Raw genomic sequence first — 21,723 nt, forward strand, 5'->3', positions numbered from 1 at the left:
AAGGTGCTATGATCAAGGGCGAGGTGTTTACTCCTTTCCTGGCCTGTGCTCTGGTCTATGCCAGCGCTCCTTCTCGCCCCAGGACTGCCACCCAGAACTGTGACCCAGATCCAAGCATGTGCAAAGCAAAAGAATCCTGCCTCAGCACCAGCAAAAAGATCCCTGCAATCCCCCTCTGATCAGCCACTCCATTCCCCCTCAGTGTGTGGACCAGAAGCTCAGGAGGCAGCTGCCGCCCTGGGACCAAGCTCAGGGAATGGGGCTGGGACCCTTCACTTCTCTCTCACCACCGCAGAAACAGACTTTTCCCACTGATCTTCTAAGCTGTCTTTGACGTTCGTGGGTTGAGAAGTCTGGAAATCTCCGCAGCTGCCCCTGATTCAGCCCTCTGAGGCCTACTCCAGGGTCGCTGCGGCAGGCCGAACTGCACGCAATATACCTTTCTGATCAACCATCCAGGTTATCTTGGGCTGGAAATTTGTTTCACTTTGTCTTTTTGTGGGTTCTGCTGCTTTGGAATTTGTTTAGAGCCATTTTTTATAGGTATTTGAAGGGGTTTGGAGGAGAGATCAAGCAAGTTACTGCTTTTACTCCATCATCTTAGCTCTGCCCCCAAAGAGCCCTTTGTTTTGTTTTGTTTTGTTTTGTTTTTAAAGAACAGGGAAAGGGGGCAGCTAGGTTGCACAGTGGATAGAGCACTGACTCTAGAGTCAAGAGGACCTGACTTCAAATCCCACCTCAGACACATGATACTCACTAACTGTGTGATTCTGGGCAAGTCACTTAATTCCAGTTGCCTCACCAAAATTTAAAAAAAAAAAAAGAAGAAGAAGAACAGGAAAAACATTGGAATCTTTGTAGGCACAGAGAAAGAACCAGTAGATAAGAGATTTAAGTTGGGAGAATGAGGAGTATAGTGGGAGCAATTTGCTGGAGAAGTTGGGATGGGGATAGGATCAAGGACATGTAGAGGGGTTGGGTTGGGCAAGAAGTGTCACCCCTTTATTTGAGACTAGAGTGAAGGAGGGGAAAATGTCTCAATAGTGTGAGATAAATAAGAGGAGGGGAGAAAGGGGAAGCTATTAGCAATGTCTGACATATAGTTGGCCATCAATAAATGTTAATTTACTCACTGACTGACACATGGTCTCAATTTTTCCATGAAGTAAGAGATAATGTCTTAAGCTTAAAGGGTGGGGAAGGGTTGCCCTGGGATGCTTTGAGAGGTGGAATTTGAACCCAGATCCTCTGATTCCAAGGTATGAATATTTTAATCACTTTTTAAGCATAATGTCAAATTGCTTTCCTGAATGTTTTTACCAATTCACAGCCCCACTAGCAATCTAATCTAATCTAATTTTCTTGCCACAGTTTCTCCAAAATTGGCCATCCTCAACTTTTGTCTCTTTTGCCAGTTTGCTGGGTTTGAAGTGAAACCTCAGAGATATTTTTATTATGTTTTGTTATTAGTGATATGGCAGTCTTTCACATGGCCAATAATAATTTCCTTTTTTTTTTTAAAGAACTATTTATTCATATTTTTTGATCACTTATCCATTAGACAACAGTTCTTGGTCTTATGCATTTGTATTAATTCACTATATGTCTTGACTACAAAACCCTCATCCAGGGGTGTTTGATGCAAATATTTTCTCCCCATTCAATGACTTTCCAACTGTATTTCCTCAACTCCTATTCCCATTCTTATTAATCTTCTTTAAAAATTTACTCAAAGTAGTCCTCCTACCTTCATTATCTACAGGATAAAGCTTGACTTTTTCCTAACTTTATAGCCTTCTCTTTTACAGAAACCTCTGATATGTTTACTCACTCTTCATTAAGTCAAGTGTTTATACTTTGAATAAATGGTTGATTGATTGATTTGAATCTACTATACCACCTTACATAGTGTTTTGGACATAGCAAATGTTTTAAATGTTCAGCAAATATTTGTTGAACAAAGGAATGGATGAGTTGTTTTGGGAAAATTCATGCCAGTGTTACAGGTCCATATTGCTATGTCAAACTCTTATTGTAGTTATATTTTGAATGATACAGTTGGATTTGTAATATATCTAAATATTTGTAAACTATGCTATAATGTAGTCTTTTTATTCCTATCTAATTGACTCCTCACCTTTTCTCAATCCTTTCACACCTCTATTCCCCCCTTCCATTCAACTGAAGATCTCACCTACTTGACTTGTTAATTTCCTCTTATCCCATTTTCTTCCTCTTAATATCCCTTTGCATAATCCCTCTCTCATTCCATGTTTTTAGTCTATTAATGAGATGGCACTTTTCTTGTTCCAAACACTGTACTAAGAGTTGGAATACAAATAGAAAATAAACAATCCTTGCCTTCAAGGAGCTCACATTCTAATTGTGGCAGATAACACATAAATAAGGTTTCATATTTATGGAGTAATGGCGTAGCAAATGGTCCCCTACCAGGAAGATAGTGTTCCCCTCATCCCAGCCTCTCCTGTCTTGTCCAACTGATTGTCCCTGCAATATTCTCCACCCCCATTTCCTCCAGTCTTTACTTTATTTATTGGTTCCCTCCGTTCTGCCTTCAACCATGCCCAGATCTCTCCCCCATCTTTAAAAATAAGCCACTACACTCTAGCATCCCAGCAAGCTATCATTCTATATCTCTCTTCCCTTTCTCAGCCAAACTCCAAGAAAAAAAGCTATCTGTATTTGTTATCCTTTTTTCTCCTTTCACTTCTCAACCCTTTTCAATCTAGTTTCCCACCTTATCACACAACTGAAATGGCTCCCTCCAATTGATTTCTTAATTGCTAAATCTTTTGCCAGTTTGTCTTTTCTGGCTTCTAAATCTCAATCTCTGATGGATTTGACATTGTTTCCTACCCTCTCTTCCTGGGTACTTTGCTCTCTAAGTTTTTATGAGATTGTTTTCTTCTGGTTCTGCTACCTGTCTGACCACTTTTCAGTCTCCTTTGCTGGGTCATCATATCATGTATTAAACTGGGAGTGAACCTTAATGCTCTGTGCTGGGACCTCTTCTTTTCTCAGTATATTCTCTCAATGACCTCATGTAGCTCTCCCATGGGTTTAATTATCTGTCTGCAGATTACTCCCAGATCTGTGTAAGCAGTCTTAGTCCTCTACTGCATCACAGACAGTTTATTGGACTTTTCTACCTGGATATCCCAGAAGCATCTCAAACTCATTATGTCCAAAGCAGAATTCATTGTCTTTCCCCTAAACCTACCTACCCCCTTTTCCAGACTTTCCTATTTCTGTCAGAGATACCACCATTCTTCCAAACTCCCAGGTTTTTAACTCTGATGTTATTCTACTTTTTCACTCCACCTTACCATACATATCCGTTCAGATGCCAAATCTTGTCTCACCTACCTTCATACCTGACACCCTACTTTTTTCTTCTCCCACTGACACCACCTTAATTCAAGCTCTCTTCATCTCTGCCTAAACTATTGCAATGGACTTCTAATTGGTCTCCCTACTTCAGATCTCTCCCTAATGCATACATACTGTTGCTAAAGTAAATTTCTTTAAGCACAAGACTGACTATGTCATTCCTCTATAAACTGTAGCAGCTCTCTAGCGCATCTAAGATAAAATATAGATTTCTTTTGCTTTTAAAGACCCTTATAACCTGGTTCCAACTTACCTATCCAGCCTCATTTTATGTTATTATTTCTCTCCCTACTCTCAGAGGTTCAAACAAATGACTTTCTCTCTGTTCCTTAGACAAGACACCCCACCTTTTGTTTCTCTGCCTGTGTTCCCCTTTCATGTTTGTTCCTCACAGAATCCTTCTGTCCCTTCCAGAGGAAACTCAAACCCCATTTCTTCCGTGCATAGTCTTTCCTGATGCCACCCAACTACTGGTGTCCACTTTCCTTAACTATTTTCAATTTAAAGATAAGGATAGAAATTGAACCTAAGATTACGTTGGTATGGGGAATTCTGTCCTACATTAGGACAGAATCTTCTTTGCTTAGAGTTGCATAGAGCACTGAAAGGTTAAATGACTTACCCAAGGCTAAACAACTAGGATGTTTCACAGGCAGGGTTTGAACTCAGATCTTCCTGGCTTGGAGAACCAGCTCTATCCACAGTGTTACACACAGCCTTCATTTTACATTTATTCTGAATATATTTACTCTGCATGTGTGTACTTTGTGATTTCTTCCCCCCCCAATCTATTATTCACTTATCTTGCACTTTTTATTTTGAGTTCCTCTCTTGCCTTCTTCTAGCCCCTCCCCCACCCACTGAGAAGGCAAATAATATGAAATCAATTATACATGTAAAATCATGCAAAACATATTGGCTGTGTCACATTTTCTCCTCTATAAGAGAATGTACTTTCTTTGAGAATAGGGATTGTGTCTTTTTTGTTGTTGTTGTTGTTGTTGTTGTTGTATTTTCATCCCCATTGCCTGGAATAGAGCCAGGCATATAGTAGACATTCAACAAATGCTTATTGATTGAGTGATGTAATGCTTACCAATAGGGCAGAGGCTTCTCGATTACTGCCCTGTTGGCAGTAATTTTAATTTGTGTAAATTAAACCTAAGTTCTGAAAAGAAGGTTGTGGGAACAAGAAAAATTCTCCTTGTTTCTTTTATTCTACCTCAAGTGGACCTCCATGCTAGAGCTCCAAAGTGGACCAAAAAAATAGGTGCTGGCTAGGAGCCAAAACCACAACAGGTAATTGGTGAAATGAAGCCATCGATTCATACACCTGACACCTTATATGATGTATGTGCGAAATTTGAAAAATTGCATTAATGAGAATGTAATTCTCTTCTGAAATTGGATGTTTTTGTTTTATTGAATATGTTTTAAATAGCAGCTAATGCTACATTCTTTTAACTGGGACAGTATTTGATTTTGCTCTCAACAAATTACTGTGACCCAAAGAAACATGGATCCACGGTTATTCTGGGTTACTTTTGTATGAAACTGTCATGTTAAACCCTTTTGTCATTTGTCCCTTTTTGTTATAATATGAGCAACTTGAAGGAATTGAATGAAAAGTTTTGAGTTTGTAATCTTTTTTTTGGTGTTATGTATAATTTCATAAGATCTGCTATTATTTTCAAAGCATCTCAATGAAATTCCATTCCTCCTATAAATTAAAGTTTAGTTTCTAATATATTTAATGGTAGAGGAAGAGAAAATATGACTGTAAGGGTTGGTTTGAAATAAGACAAATTTCAAAACTTAAAGCATCATCTTTGTGTTATATTTTCTCCCCTTTTAAGTGGCCCAGCTCCCACTGGCTCTCTTCCCCTCCCCTTGATTCCCTCTTCTGGTTTGTTACTCTTTTCTCTTTAGGGTTTTATTTATTTGTTCCTCTCTCTTGCTTTTATCTGGTTTTGTATTTCTTCCTCTTTTTTCCTCTCAGTCACATAGATACCTCATTCCTCTCCTCCCCTTTAGCTGTTCCTCTTCATTAGTTTTTTAATTTGTTTTTGCATCCCTTTCCAAAAAGGATTTCTCTCATTCTCTTTATTATCCATCCTCTCTGTTTACTCTAAAGCCTCATTTTTGATTTATGACCCCTATAATCATCTAATCTATCTTTTCTCTGTGTTCTTTATACAATCAAAAGTTCCAGGGTAGCCATTTGAGGGCTCTTCCCTTAGGTACCACTTCTGCCACTGCCTTGAAGGGCTTACTTACCCCACGCATTCCCATTTCCTTTCTATCTCCCAGAACAATGTCAATTATTGTATGTGTCAGAGAGGAAAATGCCCCATGGTAGGGCCACACTCCTCCCACTGACATGTACCCTTTCTTTTGATCTTTTTTCCTATATTTGCCTGAAAGTCTACTTCTTGTGACTGTGTTCTCCTACTCCTCCAGGTGCCAGTTGCCCCTGGGGGTTCCTCCTACCCCCCTCCCAGGACAAGTAGACTTTTCAGGCACCAAATACCTCAGGCCTTCTCCAGTTTGAGGTCCTCATCTCCCCTCACCTATAGGAGTATTCATCAGTGGAAACCCATCTCCAAAGTAAGACCTCCTCACTTTCGATTCTACCCACTCCTCACCCCTATAGACTCTTCTCTTTCTGAGATCACAGAAGTAACCTTCTCCTCAGTGCTAGCCCTTGATTTGACCACAAATGCTAGCCCTTAGTTTAACCCCAAAGCATCCCTCACTTCTCTCTATCCACCTACTCTACTCCCCATGAATGTAGTCCCACAAAAGAAGCATTTACCTTATAGGAAAAGTATCACAAGTTTCTGTCCATAATGCCCTCTGTCCCCCTCTTAACTGTTATCTCTACTGGATTTCTGTCTTCATCTCTGTCTCCCTGTTTACCTTTAGAAAGAAGTCTCTTACTGGTCTTTCTGTTGTCACTCTGTTCCTCTTGCTGACTTCATTTATTCACTCCTCTTGTAATTCTGTTGTTTGGGGTGTTTGAGAAGCAAATGATTTCTTCAGTTTGAATTTTCTTTCTAAAAATATTTCAGATTCTTTTATTATTGAATATCCATCTTTTTTCCTGTATGGTTAAGCTCAGATTTGCAGGATAGGTCACCCTGGGCTGTATCCTGAGCTCCAATGCTCTATAGAACACATTATTCCATTCCCTTCCCTTTTTTCTAGTGGGTATGGAATAGTCTTGTGTTATTCAAATATCCTTTCCTTCAGATTTGAAAATCTTTCTCCTGGTGGCTTGTAGAACTTGATGTTTCTGAATTGAATGGTTAAATTTAATTACTATGTGTTTTGGAGTTTGTAGCCTTGAGTTTTTCCTGGAAGTCATCTGTGAATTGTTTCAATTGGGATTTCATTTTCTATGTTTAGAAGTTCTGGGCAATTCTATTCTTTTTTCATTATGGTGTTAAGGCTTTTTTGTCCTGTCATGTTCTTCTGGGAGACTTGTGATCCTTAGGTTGACCTTACGCATTTTGCCTTCAAGATCTGTATGTTTTGCTTGCATGAGACAACATTTTCTTTAATATTTTTGTTCTTTGCTTCTGTTCTTCTGGGTTGTTCTTCATTTCTGTGTATTTGCATTCCCAATCTATGGTCCTCTGGTTTTTTTTTTGCCTTTGGTGTTAGACTTGTCTTTGCAGATAAAAGTTTTTCTGTTCTGCTCATTATTGTTTGCTGTGCAGGAAATAAATTCTGTTCTCATAATTCACATTTCTCTTAATACCACTGAGGAACAGTATGTTGTAATTCCACATTCTCCTCAAATTCCACAGGGTCCTCTGTATCATGAAATGTTGAATCTTTTCCCTTCATTTTGCAGTAGAGATGCTTAAACTCATTTACTAGATCTGAAGGCCATATTTCTTTCTGTTACTATTCTTCCTGTTGATGTATCTGTTTATGTTCAAGTTCTTTGAGATTTCTTCTTCCTGAAATCTTTGGTACTTTCATTCTTCCTCCCTTCCCTGATTTTTCTTATCACTCACTTTTTGACTCCCTCCCCTCTGATTGTAGTTTCCTTGAGAGCTGGATCTGAAAGCATCTCAACTTCGTTCCTCACCGGTCAGGTCACACAGTTCATCAGACTAGGTCTTTGCTCCAACTGACTTTTGAATGTTCACAACTGGTGCAGCTCTTCTCTCAGGTTTGGTGGAGTGTTGCACAACCCCCCACATGCACAGTGTCCTGTCCTGGTGACCTGTCCCACTTACTCTGTTCCTTAGTTCTTTGGCCGGGCACCAGCAGTTCAGAGTCTGCTGATACTGGCAGTTCAGAGCCTGTTTTCCCTGACCAGTTGTAAGGATTGGAGAAAATGATCTAGAATGCTTACATATGCTTGCATCATCTTACAGGCAGAAGTGGTCTTCTTGTTTTCCAGATTTGTATTTCCTAGAATGTAATTTTCTTTTTATTTTCTTTTTGCTAATGGGTTAGTATACCTTCTCCCCTCCTACATTCTCATTATGTATGCTATTTACTTTAGCTATTTTGTTCTGTTTGCTAAAACTTTAATTTTTGTTGTTGTTGTTACTTATCCTACAGAGACCAAATGAGAGGGTTAACATTCTATCTGAAAAACCAAGAGAAGATTCTATGGTATTAGAAGAAACACCGGTGAGTTGACTTAATGAAAATGGTGTTTCTTTGTCCCTACCTTTCACCACCACCCCTATCCCTCCAAATGCTTTTTTAAAGGCAAAAATCATAATTAACCCATTAAAATGTTATAGTTGTAAATCTTATTTATAAAATTACATTGAAATAAAATTTGGAACTCTTCAGAAATAGATATTTTCTTTTTTTGTGTATCAAATTTATTGATACATTTTGTTTTGACATAGTAAATTTTTCCCTTCAAACACCCAAATTTTCTTTAAAAGTATATTCTTTGGACATTGTATATCAAGTTACACAAAACACTTAATAGTATGACAGTGACTAATAGTACCTGTCAGTTTGAGGAGAATATTTTGTGGACTCCTCTCTCTCTTCCAAAGGAGAGAGAGAATGTAGGTGTAAAACAGTGTCAGTATTATTGGATTCAGTTGATGTGTTGGTTTTGTTGAATCACTTTTTAAAAAGTTCTTTGTTAGAAAAGATGATCTTAGGGGGGACAGGGTTGGATATATTTGGAAATGAAAGTGATATAAAGACAAAAGATAGCAATAAAAATTTCATTTTTTAAGCTTTTATTTACTATTTTTCCCCAGTAACGTGTGAAAACAATTTTTTTAGCATTCATTTTTAAAACTTTGGAGTTCTAAATTCTCTCCTTTGCCACCCCCTTCACTGAGAAGGCAAGCAATTCAGTATAGGTTATACATGTGTAGTCATGCAAAACATATTCATAATAGTCATATTGTGAAAGAAAACATAAACAAGAAAAAAATAAGTAAAATAAAGAAAGTAAAAAAAGATATACTTCAATCTGTATTCAGACAGCATCAGTTCTTTCTCTGGGGATGGACAACATTTTTCCCGTAAGTCCTTAAGAATTGTCTTGGATCATTGTATTGCTGAGAACAGCTAAGTCATTCACAGCTGATTGTCTTACAATGTTGCTGTTACTTTGTACACTGTATATTTCATTTTGCATCAGCTCATTCAAGTCTTTCCAGGTTTTTCTGAGAGCATCCTGCTCATCATTTCTTATAGAACAATAGTATACCATCATAATCACATACTACAACTTGTTTGGCCATTCCCCAATTGATGGGCATCCCCTCAGCTTCTAATTCTTTACCTCCAGAAAAGAGCTGTTATAAATATTTTTATACATATAGGTTCTTTTCCTTTTTGTTTTTTATCTCTTTTGAGATACAGACCTAGTAGTGGTGCAATAAAATTTTAGAGGTGGGTATTTCCACTGAATTTTTTTCTACCCCTCATAACTATCTGACTTCTTTCGCTTGGTCATTTGTGTGGACTCTAAAGATGCCCTTTGACCATTCTGGGAATGATTTTCCGGTTATTTTCATTCATTTAGTCGACACACATGTATTGAGCATCATCTTTGAACTAGGTTAACAAATACTGAGGGCAATATGAAAAAAACAATGAAAAAAAGAATCTCTTTGTTGAAGAAACTTAGAGCCTAATCTTTTTTTCTTTTTTGGAGCAAATGTTAAAGGAAAAGAAACCTAATATCTATAAAAACCTAAAAGAAAAGCACAATTCATGTTTATTCAGTTTTCTTTTTATACTTCATACACAGTTTAACTTTTATTATCTTTGTGGTAAAATTTCTTTCCTGTAGGTTCAGCAGTACCTACCTTCCCTTCCAGCGGAAGTGAGCACTGGTGTGAAGTTCCAAGTTGGTGACCTCGTCTGGTCTAAAGTGGGAACCTATCCTTGGTGGCCTTGTATGGTTTCAAGTGATCCCCAACTTGAGGTTCATACCAAAATTAATACAAGAGGTAAGAACCAATAAGCAAATATTAGATGCAATCATTTAAATACAAATTAATGGTAAGTGCTTTCTCCTTCTCTTTCATACTGTAAGAGTGTATAATATCTAATGCTAGTACCCCTATACTTAGTCTATAGATTTTCTTGTTTTTGTTTCATTCCAAGTTTGATCTGACCCGTTTGGATCAAAGTGACAATGAGTAGTCTATACCTAACCTTAAAAAGGATTTAGAACAGGATCCCATGACTGCTCATGTTTGGAATCTCATGTGTAATATATTTGTGCCCAAATCCCAAATTGCCTTTCATCATTTTAAATTCTGAAGCACAGTTTTTAGAATGTGTAAATTTGCACATTCCAGTCAGGAGTCAGAGATGTCATGGAGGTAAAAATGGTAAGATTTGGCAACTGCTTGGACATGTAAGATGAGGAATCAAAGATAATAGCAAACTTAGAAACATCAGACACTGTCAAGATTGTGATACCTTTGACAGAAATAGAAAAGTTTGGAAGAGAGAAGGTTTGGGGGAAAATGATCATGAGTTAAGTTTGGGATATATGGAGTTTAAAATGTCCCCTAGGCAATTTGGGATTTGGGATCAAAACTTAGGGGAGATGCTGGAGCCGGGTATATAGATCTTAGAATCACCTGCACATAGATGATAATTAAACCCATATAGCTATGAGGTTATGAAGAAGAGTATTGTGTAAGGGGAGAAGAAAAGAGAGCTTTCAGAAAAACTTCAAGGAACATCCACAGTCAGGATGCATGACATAGATAATGAACCAGCAAAGGAGACTGAGAAAGCATGGTCAGACAGGTAAGAAGAGAAGCAGGAGAAAGTAATCACAGAAACCCAGAGAAGAGAGAGAAAGTTAGACATTACCGTCAAATGGAGCAGATAGGTCGAGAAAGATTAAAATGAAGAAGAGATCATCAGATTTGGCAGTTAAAAGATTAGTGGTAATTTTGGAGAGAGTAATTTCAGTTGAGTGATGAGGTTAGGAACCAGGCTGCAAAACGCTGAGGAGTGAGTGGAGATGAGGGGAAGCAGAGGCGGTGAATGTTGATAGCTTTTTCAGAATTTGGCTGAGTAAATGAAGAGAGGTATAGGAAAAATAGCTTGAGGAACATTAACATCTTATGAGCATTTTTGAGTGGTGAGGAAGAATTTTGTGTGCTTGCTGAAGGCAGTAGAGAAAGAACCAGGAAGAAGTGAAGATTCTAGAGGGAGGATGACTGAGGATGCAATCTTATAGTGAAGATGGGAGGCAGTGAGGTCACATGTGGTACAAATATAGAGGGGATGGCTTCACTAATAAGAAGGACCACCTCTTTGTCAAAGACTGGGGAAAAAGAGGTGAGAGTAAGAAATGATAGAGTTTTGAGATGAAGAAAATGGGCTAAAAGGAAGCTCACATAGAATGCTCTGAAAGTAAGAGGCAAGGTCCTCCTTCAAGTGGGAGGGCATTATGGGATGTTTGAAGAGGGGGAAAAAGGTTTAAAACACTTTTGTAGAGGGGGGCAACTAGGTGGTGCAGTGGATACAGTACCAGTTCTGGAGTCAGGAGGACCTGAGTTCAAATGTGGCCTCAAACACTTGACAATTCCTAGCTGTGTGACCCTGGGCAAGTCACTTAACCTTGATTGCGTCACCAGAACAAAACAAAAAATACTTTTGTAGGGAATGTAATAGGGAAGCAATTAGGGAGGATTCAGAAGACTCTTGCTGCTCTGAAAGCCCAATTGTAATTGGATTAAAATGAATTTGTAACGTACCCAGTTGTCATTGTTGAAATACTTCTTCCATGCATAGGAGTGGTTGTGGAAGATGGTAGGATTAATCCAGATCTGAGGTCTGGCAAGATAAGGCAAGGTAACATGGGATACAGGAGGAGAGGATGATGTAGAGTTGAAATGACTAACTATTGGGTTGAAGTTGGAGAGAAGGGAAAGTAAAATCAGAACAGGGATAATGGCCTGAGAAAGTACTAAGGAGTGGGGGGGCGCAGTTAGAGGTATCAATAGTGGGATAAGAACAGGTTTAAGAGGATGAAGCATAGGTGGAATAATAGGGTAATTGCAGAGTTTCTAATCAGGGAGATGGAACACTTGTGGGTGATGGCAGTATCTAGTCTATGACCATCCTCATCTGTGGCTGAGGAGGAGTGAAGTAATAAGTTGTGGGATTTAAAACTGAGGAAATGGGAGAATAGGGAGTTTGAGAGAGCATCTAAGTGGTTATTAAAATTCTTGAGAAAGAAGGATGAATGACCTGGAGGCCTTTATATTACAGCTATCATAATTTTATTTAGGTGAAAAATTTTAATTGCATGGTCTTCAAAGGAGGAGTAGTTGGTGAGTGATTGAAGTAAAGGGAGAGTATGGAAGTGACAGTGGAAATCAAGGAGTATTATGACTCCCTAATGTGTTGGGGGTATAAGAGAAAAGTACAACCATTTCTGGAGGGGAAATTTGGGGAATATGATTTTGGCAATGAGGAGCCAGTTCTCAGTGAAGGCTAACTCATGGAAAGAATAGAGACAAAGAAATCCAGTGTGAAGGGGAGTTTATTCGTTGTGGAAGGGGAAATCCAGAGGACACAGTGGGAGGGGTGAGCAGGATTGGAGTAAGACATGAGTTGGCTAGGCTTGATGGGGATTCAGATGAGAGATAAAGAGGGAAGGGACTGAGGCAGTTTTTTCCTAAATAGTTGGTGATTGATAAATACAGGGAATTAGAAGAGAAACAGGAGAAGACATAACGGTAGTAATGGGAGGCAGATGAGTAGAGAAGCTCAGAGTCTGCAAGAGGTATTACAGAAGAAGGCGGGTAGATCTGCTCCCCTCCTAGGGTGGGGCAGGGAAAGGAAGGGAATTTTGAAGAGACAAGTTGGTATGTAAGGAGGTTGTTTATTCTACTAAATGATTTTAACCTTATAAGTATCTTTCTTTCACCTTGCTTACCGAAAGTAATATAAGATATTCTTGTTATATGGAAGCCAAATGATATAATTGCCAAGATCATTGGATTGAGTCAGGAATCTTGAGTTCTAATTCTGGTTTTACTACTCATTTGGTTGTTCTTAAGTCATTTTCAGTCATGTCTGACTCTTTATGACCCGTTTAGGGTTATCTTGGCAAAGATACTGGAGGGGTTTGCCATTTCTTTCTCCAGCTCATTTTACAGATGAGGAAACTGAGACAAATAGGATTAAGTCCTGGATCACACAGCTAGTAAGTGTCTGAGGCCAGATTTGAACATAGGAAGATGAGTCTTCCTGACTCCAGGCCCAGCACTCTATCCACTGTACCACTTAGCTGCTCTAAAAAAAATGTTTTTTTCAACTGTAAAATGAGGGGATTGGACTAGATGATTTTTCAAAGATCTCTTTCACCTCTAAAATTATATGATTAATGTTGTTCTTAGGGAAGAGGCTAGCCCTAAGGATTGATGTTAGTCAGGTCTTAATACCATCATAGATTTAAAGTTGGAAGGGACCTCAGAGCTCATTGAGTATAAACCTTTCATTTCACAAACGAGGAACCCGAGGGCAACAGAGGGTAAATGATTTCCCCAAAGTATCACAATCAGTAAAAGTCTGAGGCAGCATTGGAGCCCAGGTTTTCCTGATTCCAAGTCTAGTGTTCTCTCTCTTATGCGGTGCTGCCTCTCAGCCTGCTCCAGGGATTAATTTTTTAGCTATTCTTGGTCAGACCCTTAATGATTACTCCATCCAAGAATAAACAGGTTTGATTACCATTCAAACTCAGACAAACTTATTAGTGTCAGAAAGTCAGTTTTCAGTGAGAAATTAACTGCTGTGGAGACAGAATACTGGTATATTAGGCTAGCCAACCCATCCTTTTCCTAAGAGAAAAACCTTGGGAAACTCATTTGAGATCAAATGGTGAGTCACTAAATCACATGATTTAAAGAGATCTTTTCCCCAAAGCAAGGTGACGTATGCCTATAGTGCAGCTAACTATTAACTATTGATCAGGGTGCTAGATACCTGACAGTGAAGTTTCTTAAGATGACCCTTTGGTTCTTTTAGTTTACTTTATTTTCTCCCTTATTCTCATCCTTTTACTGTTGAAAAAATGCCAGTTTACGTAGCTTCAATCTTAACATTGAATAAGAATTGCTGTACTCTGTTTTCTACCATTACTTTATTCCCACTTCTGTTACTTATACCCTGACATTAAGAGGCAGCTAGGTTGCACAGTGGGTGGAGCACTGGGCCTAGAGTCTGGAAAACATGAGTTTAAATCCAGCCTCAGACACTTACTAGCTATGCGATAGGCAAATCACTTAACCTCTATTTACTTTAGTTTCCTCAGCTTTAAAAAGGAGATAATGATAGCACCCACTTCCCATGGTTGTTTTAGGATAAAATGAGATATTTGCCAAGCACTTTGCAAATCCTAAAGTGCTTTGCTAATTGTTCTTCCTTTTTTCCTGCAGCAGCCACTGCTACTCTGACTTTTGAAACATAGTTCTTTGTCCTGCTCTCATAGCTTACTGATTGAAGATAAAGACAACAGAATCCATCTAAGGAAAGTGATCTGAAATTCCCCAGTAGCCATAATGTAGACACTTTTTTATCAGAGATACTAAGAAATCAGGAGATTAGGGTAAGGCTCTCTAAGGGACTCATACCATGGCAAAACATAAAACAATTTATATTCGCTCTTGGGTTTCTAGAGCTCCACTTAAAATTTACATCCTCAGAGAATTGTGCCTCTGAAGTCCTCTCCTTGTCTAGAAAGTGGTTCTCCCTTCTCCTTCTCCCTACCCCCATCCGTGTATAGTTTTCAAGTTTCATCACTTTATTGAATCCTGACGCTCCCCTCCAACTTGAGCTGCTGGCTCTGTCAGAGTGAGGCAGAGCCAAGTCTAGCTTTGGCCTCATCTGCACATTCTAAGGAGGCTGATTCACCCAGTTTTTGGTATCAAGTAATGAGTGGCACCCCCAGAACAGAAGAACATGCCACCTATTTTGGCAGAACACTCTTGCAATGCTCTCATACCTGTAAAGAAACTGAACATCCTAAAACTACATGGAAAAAGTGTCATATGATTCTGTGAATATAATTTTTTATAGAATTCTGATGATGATGATAATGATCATGGTAGCTTATATTTATGTAGTACTTTGTGGTTTCTGGAACACCTTGCTATAAAATAACTGGTGAGGTAAGTAGTAGAAGTATTTTATTATCATCCTTTCACAGATGAGGCACAGCAGAGTGGCAAAGAGTACAGGCCTTGGTGAAGTCGAGACACTTGTGTTTAGGACCAGACCCTAACACTTATTAATAAGCCTTGTGATCCTGAGCAAGCTGAATAGCCTCGAAATTCACTTTCCTTATCTGTAAAATGAATGGATAACAGCTCATAGGGTTGTTGTGAAAAAAAGTATCTGAATAGCTTTCAAAGCACTGTGTAAATGTGAGTGCTATTATTATAAAGAAACTGAGGCTGAAAGATTGAATGATTTATTCAAAGTCATGTAGCTAGTAAGTATTGAAATTGGGCCTCAAGCCCAAGTTTTTCTCCTGTGATTTCTGTGTTCTTTCAGCAGTAGCTCACTGCTTCTTAGTGGTGGCAGAGATGCCCATAAAGAAATTATATGCCTTTGTATTATATTATGTTGCCTTTCACCTAAATGTATTTACATAATTTGCCTTTTTAAATGTTTGAATATTGATCTCTCATCATAATCATCATCAAAAATATTTGACTATCCTGAGGAGTCATAGAGGGCATATGTTTTTCACACCCAAAGGCAGATCCTTTAAAAACATCATATGTAAACATGTAAAGTATTACTGCTATTAAATTACAGGCTGCTTATTGAAAAGTCTTATCATTCACAATTTAGTAAGCTTTTTTAAGTTTAAAGGTAGTTGCTTTTAATCTTGCTATATCTGTCTAAAATGAAGAATGTATATGTATATATACCGTTATCTCTTTAAATATATTTAATGTTTAATCAACTCTTTTATTAAGTTTGTCAGACATTAAGCACCTACTTTAGTGCAAGGCACTATTCATTGGCTAATTACCTGGTTTGTCAGCTTAGTTGGGCTTTTGGGTTATATAGTTGCCTAGTCAGGCTTCTGGGTTATATAGTTTCACTACCAGCATTTTGGCCAAGGAACAAGAAAAAAGTAAACTTTAAATCAAGCAAATGGGTTGTTTGTTATTATCTCTGGAATATAAGATTTGATGGAAAAGGAAATAGAACTGTTGGCTAAAGTAAAAGACGGAAGTCAAATACCCAGTACTTCTGTCACATTCCATTTTTCGCATTCTCAGGACTTTCCTAGGACTAAGACATTACAGTTATAAGCTGGTACCTGAATAAACAACCATCTACTGTAGCAGAACTGCCTTAAGGTTCTCTTTATGCTTACAGATAGAGATATAGTGAAACCCATACATCTTCTTAAGGCTACTAACTGGCTTTGATTGTAAGAAGATTGTCCTCTCTAGGCCCTACTTTGTGCTTGTAACAGTCTTAAGCTGTTGTTCATTACTTCTCTACCCCTGGCAGAGGCATGAGCTATATTCCTCTCCTTTCCTGTTGCTGAAGGGTTTAGGCTGAACCTGGAGTATCATTAAGGTCAGGATGCAGAAGTCAAAGCTTCTTTGAACCTGTGTGAATTGTATAGACTCTTACTTGTCCTTTTTCTGCTAGGCTGGGTGGTCTTCAGTGTTCCCCTGCACTAAGTGAACCATACAAAAACTACTTAGTGTTGTTTTAGTTATTATTTTAGTGATCTAGTGATGACTTTCCTATTCTTTTACTTAATTGTTGGGTTTTTTCTCCTATGTGAAATTTCAATTGGTTTCAGAATTTTCCTCGAGATACTAGACTAACAAAGACAAAAGGCTAATAAAACTGAAAATGAGAAAAGTTCCTGGTGGTCTTTCTTATATTATTTGAAATTTATCTTAATTCTGTTCATAAGTTAATAAACGCATTTTTCTGAAGTCAGGATTAAAATGTCGCATTCGAATCTCCCCATCTATATAATATATGTGACAGGGCAGATGACTTGAAGATGGCTGGGGTGGAATGTAAAATACTGGGTGGGTCAAGTGATACATTCACAGATGAGGACAGTGTGAGCCGAGGGCAGCACAGGCGTGGGGTCTGGAACTCCATCAACTGATCCAGTATTAGCAGAGGGGAATAAATGATGTGAAGGTGGTTAGAGTGGTGTGAGGGATGGCCTGTGCTGATGCATAGAGAGGGAGGAGCATGGAGTTATTACAGAGAAGAAAAATGATACAGTGGACTTGACACTTAGAAGTACTGAGTACTTCCAACTTTCGAACTTCTGCTTCTGACGTTTATTGGCTCTGTGACCAAAGGAAATCGCTCAGTCTTTTGGAGCTTCAGTTTCCTTTTCTGAATAGTAGGGACAATGTTTATACTTAGTAACTCACAAGGGTGTTATAAAGAAAGTATTTTATTAATAAACCACAAACACAATAATAATGAAAAAGTATTAGAGGCAGCTGGTGGCTGACTGCACCTGGAGTCAGGAAGACATAAGTTCAAATCCAGCTTCAGAATCTTCCTAGCAGTGTGACCCTGGGCAAGTCACTTAGCCTCTGATTGCCTGACAAAATGGATCCACTGAAGAAGGAAATGGCAAACCAAAATTTCAGTATCTTTGTCAAGAAAACCCCAAATGGGGTCATGAAGGGTCTGACATGACTACGATGACAATAAATTAAATTATCATTACTTTGAAATTGTTTTCTAATTTTTCAAGATCTTTTTCCATTATTGAGGACAAATTAAGAGTTAGGTGTTTATTAGTCATAGATCTAAATATTAGAAAAATAAGTTTGTTTTTACCATAGTAACAAAAAATTCAATGATTAATGCAGTTTTCTTTAAACTCAAAATCTTATTATGCAGACATTTAATCAATAAGTATGGCATATTCAGTATGTATAATAATAGTATAACTTTATGTAGTACAATATAGTTTGTAAAACTTTGTGTACGTGATGGATAGTTGTAGAATTAAGACTCTGGAAAACCTTGACTATTCACTGTGATTTGCACGTGAATTTTTATGGATGAACATCTACATGTTTTTTTGTTTCAAATTGTTGAGAAGAGGTTCTGTTTTCAGGGGCCCGGGAGTACCACGTCCAATTTTTCAGCAACCAACCAGAGCGAGCATGGGTCCATGAAAAGCGGGTACGAGAGTACAAAGGACACAAACAGTACGAACAGTTACTAGCTGAAGCAACTAAACAAGCCAGCAATCACTCTGAGAAACAAAAGGTATATGTCTGAATTCAGTGTATCAGTTGAATATGTTTAAAATATTTAATGATTCATTGGAATTTCTCTTGATGAATTCAACCAGTATTAGTTTTATTTCTCTGCTTTTGATTTCCATCAAATATGACTTTTAATGTATTGTTATTATTAATAATAACAAGTGCAATTTTAACAAGAGCTCACAGATGTTAGCTCAGTTAGTTACCTGCTTAATTCAAGTAGATGAATTTTTGGTGAGTCAGAAATTTGTGAACATAAATTAACCAGGTACTGGTAAAGTATGAAATACTTGCTAGAATTTGTTATGTTTTATATCCTCTTGACTTCCTTCCATAAGTTTGTTTCCCGAATCTTTCATTAGCTTATAAACGTTTTATGCTAAAAGTGAAATTTCTGAATTATTAAACATGGTGCATTTTTTTGTGTGTTACTGGTATGCAGTCTTTTGTCCATTTGCCTATGAACATGTGATCACTGCTCTAAGAAGACAAATGTCTTAAATCTTCTTAACAGATCTATTTAACTTAATTTTATTAAGAATTTTATTAACAGAACTAAGCTGAATTTTATGTTATATGATTTGAAGAAATTGGACCTAAATGCTAAATCTAATGCAATGATATTTTAGGTGAGAAATTAGTCTTGAATTTCTTTTTAAATTTTATCAAACTGCTAGTTGGGAATGAGTCATACATAGTCAGATTTCTCTTTGTTTTATTTAGAAAGAGAATGCCTAGCGTATTAGAAAGCCTCATAGGTAGATTTTCAGAATTTACTAGCATTCATAAAAATACTTGTATTCAACACACATTTTTAGGTACCTATTTTGTGCACTTGCTGAGCTAGGTCCTTCGGAAGATGGCAAGTTGTAGGGATTGTATTCTATTAGGGATGCTAAAACATATTCCAAGTGACTTTGGTACAAAGCATAATATGTTAATTGCAGAGAAGGAGGTATAGGGAAAGTACTTTCAGAGATTCAGAGGATGAAAAGATCACTTCCATTTTGGATTTCAACAGGGAGAGATTAGAATTAGAGGCTAGAGATAAAAATTTGGAGTCATTCACATAAACTGATAGCAAAGTTATGAGAGTGAAGCTCAGCAAGTAGGAGGAGAAAATATAGAGAAGAAGAGGCTAAGTGGAGGGTCTTTGGTAACATTGGCATTTGTGCTAGACATGATAGCACTCTCCTTTAATCTCTTCTTCTTCTGAGGCTGAGGCTAAGGGATCACCAGGCTGCGTAAGAGGCAGCCAGCCCCTATCAGAAATAGAACAGGTCAGACTTTCTCTGCTGCATAGCAGTGCCCTCAGGCTTGGGAGTGGCCTGTATATTCCCAGCCTGGATGAAATAAGGAGATGTATCTCAAAGAGTTGCTTCCCTTCTCCCTTCCCCCCTCCTCCCTGCCAAAAAAAATTACTTTTGAAGCAATAGAAGAGTTAGAAAAGTTCTTCTTCCGCAGCAGAGTCAGAGAGGTTAGTGGTACAATGGAAAGTGTTGGATTTGGAGTCTCAGGACCCCGGTTTAAATCCCAACTCTTCCACTTTATGTCTCTGATAATGGACTACTAACTTTCTTATCTGTAACTACAGGCTAGGTGACCTCCAAGGTCCCTTTCAGTTTCAGGATTTGTAATCCTAAAGTAGGAGAATCAAGATGGTGCAGTGTCAGATTCTACGAGAACCCAAAAACATAAAGAAGCAGCAAATAGTTATTAAAAGCTTTAGTATTCCAAAGAAGTCAGTGAGAATGAACCAAAGGCCATATGATTTTATGACTTCCTATTCATTGGTGACCTTAGAGTTGTTTTAGTTAAGTTGAGATAAGGATTGTACCTTGAAATCATAATTTCATTGTTATAGGGAACTTTCAAATGAATAAACCGTCTCTACCAATACAAATCAATACCTTCTTTGCATTTTATAGTCTTAGTGAGCCTCCTAAGGAATTAAGAAGTTAGATGACTTGCCCAACACAATCTATATATGTCAGAGGTAGATTTCTGTCCACTATACCAGATTGTGTCTCTAATAAAGTAACAGAGATCCCCCTTCCCACCCACCCCCGGGGGAGAAAGGATTTTCTTGAAGAAGAAATATTGGCATTGAGTGTAAACTATTTTTAGTGTTGAAGGAGGGGAGAAATATTAGATAGAAAGACCCGTGTTTTGGAGGGCATGTTGCTTTCTGTAGGCAAAGATCAAACCAGTGGACAAAGGAGGATTGAAGAGATCAGAAAAACCCATGAATTTATAGGATCTTGAGCTAGACAAGACTTTAGAAGGCATCTAGTTTAATCCCCTCGTGTTACGGATGAAGAAAATGAAGTTCAAAGAGGTTGAAGAGTATGAATGAATAAAGTGTCAGAGTTATTGTAGAATGTGGAAAGGTGTTCTGGAGGTAGGTTGGTGTCCAGCTACAAGGACAGAGACAGAGAGAATCGTATAATCAGATGGCCTGAACTTCAAAGGCGGTAAAATGATTGTAATTGGGGTAAGACAGTAGCCTGGAAGTAGCCATGGGGAACAAGGGGTAAGTCAGTCAACAAATATTTATCAAGTGCCTACTCTGTCCCAGCTTGATGTCCACATACTGCTGTCCACATTCCATTAGAAGAAGTCAGACATGTACACATTTTTACACACAGTGCTGCAAATTAAAATGTGATTAAGCAAAATAGAGATCCAGAGAAGTACTCTGGGAAAATTCAGTGAAGGAAAGAAGGTAGCAGGGAGATCAAGGGAGAAATCACTGAAATAGTGTCATAATAGCTGAAACTTTAATAAAGACAAAGATTCTTAGGGTAGAAAATGAGTAGTACTTTCAATAGCCTGGTCAGATATCAGTCAATCAATAAACATTTATTGAGGGCCAACTTGGTGCCAGGTACTATGCTAGATGCTGATAGGATACATATAAGAGACGAAATGGGGGGATAACAATAATAATAATAATAGCCACTCATATTTACATAGTGCTTTAAGATCCAAATGACACTTTGCATACATTATATCATTTGTTCCCTACAACTACTCTGAGAGATGGGAAATGCTTAGTTGTCCAGTTTATCTAGAATGTGAAGTATATAAAGGAGAATCATGTGTGAAATAAAACTGTAAATATAGGTTGAAGTCAGATTATGAAAGGTTTTGAATGCCAGACTAGGGTTTCCCTTTTATCTATAGGCAATTGAGAAGCCCTAAAGGTTTTTGTTTTTGTTTTTAAATTATTTTTTATTTATTTGTTTTTAGTTTTCAGCATTCACTTCCATAAGATTTTGAGTTTCAAATTTTCTCCTTGTCTTTCCCTTTCCCCCAACCCAAGACGGCATGCAATTTGATATAGGTTCTACATATATATTCATATTGAACCTATTTTCACATTAGTCATGTGGTAAAGAGGAATTAGAACCAATAGGAGAAACCAAAAAAAAAAAGAGAGAGAGCAAATGATATGTTTCGATCTGCATTCAGATTCCATAGTTTTTTTTCTGGATGTGTACAGCATTTTCCATCATGAGTCCTTTGGAGTTGTCTTGGATCCTTT

At 37.9% G+C, this 21,723-nt stretch overlaps 1 protein-coding gene across 6 annotated transcripts in view; it reads left to right on the forward strand.

The window, feature by feature from the left end:
• The window catches only part of NSD3 (nuclear receptor binding SET domain protein 3), a 141,866-nt gene that overhangs the window by 65,715 nt on the left and 54,428 nt on the right, over positions 1-21,723 (forward strand). For 4 of the 6 annotated variants that reach the window (XM_027865476.1, XM_027865474.1, XM_027865475.1 and 1 more), the window contains 3 exons: positions 7,993-8,064; positions 9,707-9,866; positions 18,023-18,177. In XM_027865476.1, the coding sequence (XP_027721277.1) occupies positions 8,044-8,064; positions 9,707-9,866; positions 18,023-18,177 (336 nt within the window). In that variant the 5' untranslated portion in view covers positions 7,993-8,043. Of the gene's footprint in view, positions 1-5,871; positions 6,019-7,992; positions 8,065-9,706; positions 9,867-18,022; positions 18,178-21,723 lie in introns of all 6 variants that reach the window. The other 2 variants (XM_027865471.1, XM_027865473.1) reach the window with 1 other exon arrangement.

The sequence above is a fragment of the Vombatus ursinus genome, unplaced genomic scaffold (genome assembly GCF_900497805.2).
Source record: "Vombatus ursinus unplaced genomic scaffold, bare-nosed wombat genome assembly UNPS02014778.1, whole genome shotgun sequence".
In the NCBI taxonomy this organism is placed as follows: Eukaryota; Metazoa; Chordata; class Mammalia; order Diprotodontia; family Vombatidae; genus Vombatus; species Vombatus ursinus.